Below are 10,610 nucleotides of genomic sequence, written 5' to 3'. Positions count from 1 at the left end.
GTTGTCCAAAGAATCAATATCGTATCGTATCGTGATGAAACTGGTGATTCCAACCCCTACATGGGATACATATAACCGTTTATATAGGCTTCAGCTGCCCTAACAGCAACAACAGGATAAATGATCACAGAAGACATTCACAGTTGGATTTATTCGTTTTATAACGTCTCCAAAAGGACACTGCTTTTCCAAGCTGGATTACAGAGCTTCTGAAGGGCTATGATCACACCTGGCTCTTTGGAAAGCTGCATTGGTAAGCTGACTAACAAATAAAAGTGAGTAGCTAGCATGCAGCGACCGCAGAGGTATTCTAAAAATATTAAAGTGATTGCTTTTATGTTGTATACAACATAGAGTTGACCCCGGAGAGTGAAGAATGTAAGATTGAAGGTCTTAATCAGAGGTGATCACAGCTGACTTGCTTGTTCTCCAGCAGCACATTTCCTGTGATCTGGAACTCCAGGGCCCTCCAGTTGAGCACATTCCCTGGGGTGAAGTTCATGTTATCCATGTAGCGCTGGATCTCACAAGGTGAGAGGACGTAGTCCCACATGTGGACATCAGAGAGCATGCCAACAAAGGACTGCTTATCATCAAAACCCCCACCGTGGGTATCCTGCTCCTGTAGACAATAGACAAACAGTAGAATGATGACTGAAATTATGATAGACGGCAATATCAAGTCATGTTTGTGCTGATTTAGAGATTCTCACATAAAGAGATATCACACATCTAGATATAATATAAAATATATTAAATATATATAATTTTTTTTAAATATAAATATTATAAATATAATATAAAACATACATCTATCAAATCCTAAATTAAATCTAGTTCTGAACTGTGCTGATATCGAATAGGTCAGTGAGGCAAAATTGCTGGGTGTTGATATAACGGAACGTAGGCCAAGTGCGTCCACATTTTTATAGGATTCTATCACATTTTCATAACAATAGCACCCTGCGTCGTTTTCATTGAGGTTTCTTACAAATTAACGATGCTTTATCTTGTCCTTTATATGCCGATTATCATTAGAATCTTAAATTGTACCATATGTCCCCCTTTAGACAACATATGTAATGCTACCAGCGCACTTTTGTTAAGATAATTAGTTGGCCATTCGCGGTCGCTATACCGAGGTTGCAGTAATAGTTTAACGCTGTTCAGATCACGTCGGAGAATATAGACCCATCCCAGTGACCTGCGACCTGTGCTAACGCTTCTTCTTCTTCTTCTTTTTGGTGTTTTACGGCGGACGGCCACCATAAATGGGGCATTTACCGCCACCTACCGACCCGGAAATCGGGCCAGTCTTCCATTCTCCCCTCTTCTTTTTCTTATTCAACGGTTCAATGTCAGATCACGACCAAATCCATTCAACCCCCTAACACACCAAACAAAACAAAACCCATCCCTAACATCACCACCCTATCCAACCTAATCTATGAGTCACTCATTGCCTCCAGCGACTGACTCTGGCCTTCCTGAACACTCACCACCCCCTTCCCTAACTCTCTTACTTGATCCCTCACAACAACCTTCTTCCCTACCTTCCCTAACTCCTGTGTTACTTGCCCTATTGTCAACCCCTTCATACCCATGTCTAATACTGCCGCCTCAACTACTAACCTTAACCTCTCTGTCCTACTGCTAACCATCACTATAGTATTCACCACTCTCGTCACAAATGCCACTATCTCCAACTTCACCCCCCACACCCTCTCTTTCTCCTCTTGCACTTCCTCTACCGACAAATGCCCTTTCCTAAACCCCTTATCCACACCTTGCTTCCCCTGATCCTCCTGCACTACCCTTACTGCCAAATGCCCTTCTCCTTCCTCACCTTGCTTTCCCTGACCTAACTTCCTAACTGCCTCCGCATACGAAATCCTATCATCCCTTCTCACTCTCTGAACCTCAACCTCCCTCCTCATCACCGCACAACCCCTAAACGCTACACTATGTTCCCCACCACAACTACAACACTTCATCTTCACTCCCTCCCCACACTTCCCATATTCATGCTCCCCGCCACACCTAGCACACCTCTGTCCCTTCTTACAAGAAACAGCTACATGGCCAAATTCCTGACACCTAAAACACCTAAGAGGACTCTGAACAAATTCCCTAACCCTAAACATCCTATACCCTACAAACACTACACTAGGAACAACCTTACCCTCAAACTTAATCACTACCGTCTCCGTCTCTACCCTATCTGCTCCCCTCTTCATCCTTTCTGCACCCTTAACCATGCCATTACGCCCGTCCTTCCCTAACCCTTCCACCAGCTGCTCCACGCTAACCTCAACCGGTACCCCAGCTATCACCCCCTTACATCCCCCCTCCCTCTTCTCCCCTACTCTCACTACCTCCCTTATACCCACGCCACCAATGCTCCTCATCTTCCTAGCCATCTCCACCTGCCCTACACTTACACACCCTACAGCCAGATTCCCATCTCTCAAAACTCTAGCATATTTTACCTCTCCTAACTGCTTACCTACGAGTTTTGGCAGCTCGAACAACCCTAACTTGCTCACTCCCCCCACCCCCTCAAACCTAACCACTACATGAATCACTCCCGCAACAACCTCGGCTCTACCCTCACCATCTGATCCACTCGAGCTATCCCCCCTACCCTTCTTCCTTTTCACCCCCTTCCCCCCACTATCCCTGCCCCTCTTCTCCACCTTACTCCACCCTTCTCCCCCGCTCTCACCCCCCGAACCACACTCCATACTGTCATCTCCCATCGCCAAACTCACTCCCTCAGGGAGCAGCAAGGCGGACATACCCATCAGCTCATACCCTTCATATCCGTCAATCTTGACCCCGCAGTCTTCACCCTCGATCCAGGAAACAAACCCCAGATACACCTTGCCATCCCCAGAGTACACAACACGACAGCGAGAGCCCACCCTCCAAGCTAGAGCCTCCTCCATGTCTCCATATCCCATCAAACAGTTCTCCCGACAAGTAAACTTAAGTCTCTCCCGCTTTCGACACCACCGCCCCGGCACACCAGGACCAGACTCCAAACATTCAACCTGCAAAACGCTACCCCCCTGACGGAGCGACTCTACCTCCCCTTCCGACATCCTCACGCCATCGACACGGAACAGTCCTTCCACCATCTCCTCCGAAAACCTCAACCTCCTCTGCTCCGACCACGTCCAGCCGCAATCCAACCCAACCGCTCCTCCTTCCCCCATCCAGGCGCCTGTCGCTAGCCAGCAGCCGCTTCGCCACATGGTTTCCTCCGTCCACTCCGCCGACTACCAGCGCCCACTTCCTCCGCCGAAACTCAAGTGCCGAGTTGCGTGAGACACCCCCCCGTCTGTTGGGCCAATCGGCGCTCTCCGTCCCAGTACTCTCCGTCTGCTCGGATCCTGTGCTAACGCTCTTGGGAAATGCAGTGTTGTAGTTCTCAACATTTTCAGCCTTTAATTTTAAACCAATGCTGCCATCTACTGACAACAAAAAAGTGTTGTCTAATCGTCACCTTGAGAGCTACTTCCGTATACAGCGCCGCCCCAAACCCATTCTAGAGATTCCCACTTTTTGCTGGGAGTGGGGCGTGGCCGTATTTGGTCCCAGACAATAAGAGTGGCTGCAATTGGTCACCGTGACGTTAGATGAAACACTTTCATCTATTATGTGGATGTCAAGGTATTGGCTGAACCAACAATCTTCTGTTATCTTATATAATGCTTTGGTCCTTCCATATTTGAATTATTGTGTTGAGGTGTGGGGAAATACCTATGAAACCAACCTACTTCCTTTGGTTATGCTCCAAAAAAGAGCAATTAGGATTGTAACAAATGAGAGCTACAAAGCACATACAAATTCTTTGTTTTTAAAACTTTCAGTTCTGAAATTAAAGGACCTGGGGGATTACAAAACTGCCCAGTTCATGTACAGAGTCATTCACCACAGCCTTCCTGACAAGTTACAGAAATTGTTCTGTGAGAGAGCTGGACTCCAAAGATATAACCTTAGAGGGAAACTCAAACTGGAACAGCAATCTTCAAGACTAACCACGAAAGCTATGTGTATTTCTCTGTGTGGAGTTACCTTGTGGAATAATCTGGAGGAGGAGATCAAATCCAGTCAATCCATAAATATATTAAAGAGGAAGTTCAAAATGATGGTGTTCACAAAATATACCAGGGAGGAAGACCAACGTATTATATGAGAATGATTTGAAGGGTGACATGAGAGTATAGTCTAGCGTGTGTGTGTGTGTGTGTGTATGTGTGTGTGTGCATGTGTGATTGTGTTGTGTGTAGTTGAAGTATTTGCAAATTGTATTGTATTATATGTATTGTAATCGTGTCATATACTTGCTGAAGTATATATAATATTATATATAATATAGATATTGATGGGGGATGGAAACATATAAGCTTTGCTTCTTCCATCTCCTTTTCAAACAGTGTATAGTTTCTGGCTGTTTTATTTTTAAACTTTTTTTGGGGGGGGGGTTCCTCTTTTCCCATTTCATTTATTTTCAAATGTTGTTTTGCCGGACAATGGTAAATGTAGCCAAACTAACACTGTGGTTTGAAATAAAACGATTGAATCTTGAATCTTGAATCTTGACTTTCTTGGTCGAAACACATTAGCAATATGGTGGCTAAGATGAGCTGTGGTACTTCAATGATCAGAAGGTGTAGAAATCTGTTGACTAATGGTACAGCAAAGCTTGTACTACAATCTTTGGTCTTATCACGACTGGACTACTGTCCTACTATATGGTCTAACGCCTCAAGGCTTGATCTGAACAAACTCCAGTTAGCTCAGAACAGGGCGGCACGCCTCGCTCTGTGCTGCTCTGTGAGGAGTAGTGTTGGAGTGATGCATGCCGCGCTGACCTGGATGACAGTGGAACAGAGGATGGCATGTAGCCTGGTAACTTTTTTGTTTAATATCTGTAATACTGGGAAACCGGAGGGTTTGCACTCACAACTATACCCAACTAATATGAGACATGGATATAGCACAAGGCAAGCATTTGCTTTACTTTACCTCTACCAAAAACAAATGCTCTGAAAAAGACGGTAATGTATAGAGCAGTTGCTTATTGGAATAAAATACCCAGAAATATAACTATGATAAGGAACAAATTTATGTTTAAAAAAAAGTTTAAAATTGCGCTCATGAATAATGAGTTACATTTTGGCCATTGACTTTTTAAATTAGTATGGAAATATAAAGGTGATCGGTGACTTGAGAAAAGTTATGCTATAATATGAGTTCAAATCATATATATGATTTTGATCTGTTTTGTTCTTATGGACTGAATATGTAATTTGTATTTTATGGTTGAGAATTGTGATATCTAACTTATGAATATTGAGTGAGCTTTTATTCACTGTTTTCTTCGTTGTGATGTTTTCTTGTGAGTACTTAAATGTTTGTGGTTTTATATTTTTATTTTACTTTTTTGTGTGTGTTTGTATTTTTTATGTTTGGACCCCAGGAAGAGTAGTCTCACTTTGGTGTAGACTAATGGGGATCCACAATAAAACAATAAAAACACATAGAGATGCTAACATAACAAACAAATCATTTTCATTTTAAAAGGGAAACCATCAAGTAGACTATTATTACTACCTGTCCCAAGGTGATGATAGTGTTTCCTGTAATGGTTGCAGAGCTGATGAATTTCCTAGAACTGGGCTGCCAGTCCAGCCACAGCTGTCCCAGTCCAGACTTAGATTCCCAGGTAGCACAGATCGAGTGCCAGGTGTTGAGTTTGTATCGCTGTCCATAGTATTCCCTTTGTATGTTCCTAATGTAGAGATTTATCTGATCGGCAGGACCATCCTTGAATATCAGGAATCCATTGGTAAAAGTGGGTGTGGTCAGAGAGAAAATGCCATGTGATCTCTTAACATCTGTGAAGGACCTGTAGGAATACAATGAATTACATAATATCTGCCACAACCAGAAACACAGTGGATTTCATACATATAATCAGGGTGCGATCCACAGGGGAGCTGGGGTAGCCATGGCTCCCTTAGATCAGACCTGCAGCTCCCCTGAAAACATGATTTGTGAATTTTTGGGGGGTCTCTAAATTACTGAAAATAAATGCTACTTTTGCCATGCATTTCTAATTTTTCTGTAATTTTCTGTATCATCATCGTGTATAATAATAAACGTATGCTATTTTGGATGTATGATTAATGATTTGCATGTAGTGGCTACTTACTGGGACATAATTCACGGCATTCTAGCCTTTTGTGGTGTTTACTACATCTCCCATGACCCTTAGCGGGGGATGACGTAGTTAAAGAAAGACAGACGAGTGAAAGTTGTATGGAAGTGTTGTTTGTGCGACAGTAGCGTGCATAATAAACTAGTGTTTTTGCATCGGAACACGACTCCGTCTACGCTATCATTACTGCATTCCTACATTTGTGACCCTTGGACGTATTTCGGAGATTATATCGAACATGTCAACTGAACAACAGAACGCAGATCGCAGAACTTTGAACGCAGTTTCACTCAAGCTGCGCAGAGTGCCAACGCGTGGTTCGCGCAAGCCGAAGCCCAATTCGCTCTCAGGGATATTACCGCGGATGCCACCAAGTACTACTACGTGGTAGCAGCCCTTACGAATTCAACGGCAGCGAGAGTGGTGAGTTTGCTGGAAAACCCACCTACACATGACAAATATGTGACTATAAAAACACGCTCTGAGTTTTTTTTGTTTTTGCACCCCCCCCCCCCCCCCCGGGAGCTCCCCCGAAAATTGTGATATGGTTCGCACACTGCATATAATCATACATTTGACTGATTTCTCCTACCTGAGACAGACGGTTATAGCTCTGAAATCCTCTCTGGATGTATTCAGCCTCACATGAGCCGTGTTGGTTACTTGTGGGAAGGTGAACATTTGACCTGAAAGATCTAAATATCAAGAAGAAAGAGATTCAAAGAGAGCCTTTTCATTCAAAATTAAATCAGATTCAGAAATAGTATGAACTGGACAGAGGAAACAGTCATACAATAGCCTTCACAATAAATACTCCTGAGGTTGCAGTTAAAACATTACAACCACATAATGTTCTAAATCATGCATTGTAGCCTACCTTGAGGAATTGCAGCACATGCTGTCAGAATCACGGAAAAAAGGAAGAACTTCATCTAGCATAAAATACAAAACAAACAAAGGTTATGCAAAGTCTTCTGATAATAGGACAACTGCCTGTATTGTAACTCTATCATTACTAGAAAAAATAGCTGTTACTGTTTCTGGTCTCTGGTTATTATTGTACACAAAAAATCGAAAATGAAAAAGGTTGCTGTCTATTTTCAAGTAACGTTTTTGCATTGCCTTTGTTTGTTGTTGGTGCTGAATCAATTGAATTGGAAGGATTGGAAAAGGAGAGAGTCAGTATACATTTTCAAATGTACATAACTCGTAGTTGATTCAACAACAAAAAAAGCCAATGCAAAAATTAAAATGGTCAAGTAACCTTCAACTAAATAGAAGTTTAATCAACTAAATAGAAGTTTAATCAACTAAATAGAAGTTGATTTCAATTTGGTATTATTGTGGTGATTCAATGCAAATTCAGCTAAATAACTACATGTAAATTGAACAAAAAATCAGCTAGTGCAAATATAAGTCGAAACAACTTGTAAATATAAAAGATAAATGATAATAAGTCAGTTCATTAAGAAAAGTTAACATAGAATCACCATATTAACATTACACAGATAATCGTGTTTGTTAATCTTACCTTGTGTTCAGTTCAAGAGTGACTGACAGGAAGGGGGTTTTAAACCATCATTGTTTCCTCATTTCTCTCTGTGTATTTCCTTATTTCTGTGTTTACAACAGTGTGGTCCCTGTGTTTGGCATGACACATACTATAAGTATTTCACATCGTGTGGTCAGCGCACGTAAACGTACGCAAGCATCAATAGCGTGTGACAAACCCTGCTCTTTCGGCATTGTCTTGAGAGACACATGTTACCATACATGCAGGTATAGTGTAAGAAGGTGGTCGGAGGAGGCTCAAGAGGCACTACAGGGCTGCTTTGAGGTCACAGACTGGCAGGCACTGTGTGAGCCCCACGGAGAGGACATTGATGGGCTCACAGAGTGCATCACAGACTACATCAACTTTTGTGTGGACTCCAATATTCCATATAAGACTGTTACCTGCTACCCAAATAACAAGCCATGGGTCACTAAGGACATCAAAGCCCTTCTGAACGAGAAGAAGAGGGCTTTCAACGCAGGCAACAGGGAGGAGGTCAAACGAGTTCAGGGGCGTCTGAGAATTAAACTCAGAGAGGGCAAAGACAAATACAGGAGGAAGTTGGAAGGCCACTGGAGAACAATAACATCAAACAAGTGTGGTCTGGAATGCAGACCATAACCGGCATTAAACCGACAGGGGGAAGGGGAGTGGATGGAGATGTGGACCGGGCTAATGAGCTAAACCTGTTTGACACAGCGGCCCCGGCCAGTCTGCCCCCCCCCCCCCCCCCCCCCCCGACACTCTCGTTGCCCTGCCCACCCCCACACCTCTCAGCCCTTCAGCTCGAGCAACCCCCCCCCCCCCCCCCCCTCCATCCCCCTAACTGCCCACGCCCCCTCATCTCTGGTGCCTGTCTGCCCCCGCGGCTTGAAGATCCGCTCCTCCCCCCCCCCCCAACACCTGAGATCCCCACAGTATGGCTCTCTGCAGACCAGGTGAATACACAGCTGAGCAAGTTACACGCAGGCAAGGCTGCAGGTCCTGATGGGGTGAGCCCAAAGGTACTCAAAACCTGTGCCTCTCAGCTGTGTGATGTGCTCCAGTTCATATTCAATATGAGCCTGAGGCTGCAGAGAGTCCAGACACTGTGGAAAACCTCCTGTGTGGTCCCTGTCCCCAAGTGCCCCCATCCCAGCACGTCCAAGGACTACAGGCCGGTGGCTCAAACCTCTCATATAATGAAGACCATGGAGAGGTTAGTCCTGGAGCAACTCCGCCCGGTGACCAAACCCCACCTAGACCCACTCCAGTTCGCCTACCAGCCCCGACTGGGGGTAGAGGATGCTGTCATCTACCTGCTGAACCGAGCCTACACTCACCTAGACAAGCCGGGGAGCACTGTGAGAATCATGTTCTTTGACTTCTCCAGTGCTTTTGATACCATAAGGCCTGGGCTACTGGGTGAGAAGTTGGAGGTGATGCAAGTAGAGGCCCCCCTGGTGTCCTGGGTTGTGGACTATCTGACGGGAAGACCACAGTACGTGCGCCTATGGAGCTGTGTGTCAGACAGACTGGTCAGCAACACCGGGGCCCCGCAGGGGACAGTCCTCTCTCCCTTCCTCTTCACTGTCTACACCAACGACTTCCACTATCGGTCAGAGTCCTGCCAGAAGTTTTCTGATGACTCTGCGATAGTGGGATGTATAAAGGACGGTGACGAGAGGGAATACCGGGAACTGGTAGTGGACTTTGTCACATGGTGCGATAAGGCTGAGATCCTTCAATGTCTGTACAAGGATGTTGAGGATGTTCTATGAGTCGGTGGTGGCGGGCGCCTTCTTGTACGCTGTGACCTGCTGGGGCAGCGGACTGAGAGCAGTGGACACAACCAGGCTGGATAAGCTGGTCAGGAAGGCCAGCAGCGTGGTTGGGGTGGAGCTGGACTCTCTAGCAAGGGTGGCGGAGAGGAGGAGCCTCGCTAAGCTCCAGGCCATCAGGGAAAACCCCACCCACCCACTATACACAGACTTGGCTGACAGGAGGAGCATGTTCAGTGCTAGGCTCACACTACCCAAATGCAGCACTGAACGGCACAGGAAGTCCTTCATTCCAACAGCCATCAGACTATATAATGCATCACTGTGCATGTGCGACTAGCGGCCTCCAGGCTCCACAACAGGGGGCAGCGACGGCTGCCAGACATTGATCTAGGACTTATAGGAACCCAAGGAGGACAATACACTACCTGAAGCATACTGCACCTTGTGACACTGTGAATACTGGAATATATATTTCATATTTCATTTAGTTAGATTTAAATTATAATTATATTGACCAAATTGTTTACCCCATGCTCAGTATATTCTTCCTGTATTTATTTCTGTATATTTTATTTCATTTCATTTTATCCTATTTTACTCTACTCTTATCCTAGGCAACTTGATTTGATTTGTGTTATTATTCTAATTTGTGACCTGTCCTGTCTAAATGTTTAAATGTTGAGCGATTTGCAGTGTCAAATTTGCCACAGGATAATAAAAGTATTTCTATTCTATTCTATTCTATTCTATTGTATTGTATTCTATTCTATTCTATTCTATTCTATGATAATAACACAGTGTCTCATAGACATATATAAAGGCTAGATGACTCACCCGCGCTGCTGGCCAATGGAGACCGACGTTGGCACATGGCGGCCATCTTGCCACAGGCAGCACGCCCACTCATAACATGAATGTCTATGGTGCATGTACTATTGAAATAACCATAGCTTGCAAAATGTTCTGCCGATTTTTAAACGGTTTGGTTTGTTATAAACGTCAGAGATGTAGTTATCATACTGCATACTTATAATGGACTTTCATATGAAAATAATTTCAACAT

General features: G+C 44.4%; 1 protein-coding gene across 1 annotated transcript; it reads right to left on the bottom strand.

Annotated features, from left to right (window-relative positions):
- Positions 1-204: 204 nt before the first annotated feature.
- LOC311246048 (C-reactive protein-like) lies at positions 205-7,787 on the bottom strand. Its single transcript, XM_084336119.1, has 5 exons — positions 7,761-7,787; positions 7,107-7,161; positions 6,822-6,924; positions 5,623-5,917; positions 205-622 (listed from the first exon to the last, which is right to left on the bottom strand). Exons 2-5 carry the CDS (start codon positions 7,159-7,161, stop codon positions 398-400), a joined length of 678 nt encoding a protein of 225 aa, XP_084192245.1. The 5' UTR covers positions 7,761-7,787; the 3' UTR covers positions 205-397.
- Between the last annotated feature and the right edge of the window lie 2,823 nt (positions 7,788-10,610).

The sequence above is a fragment of the Notolepis coatsorum genome (genome assembly GCF_963971535.1).
Source record: "Notolepis coatsorum genome assembly, chromosome: 19".
Lineage (NCBI taxonomy): Eukaryota > Metazoa > Chordata > Actinopteri > Aulopiformes > Paralepididae > Notolepis > Notolepis coatsorum.
Note: the sequence above shows the minus strand (reverse complement) of the source record. Positions and strands in the feature narration are given on the sequence as shown.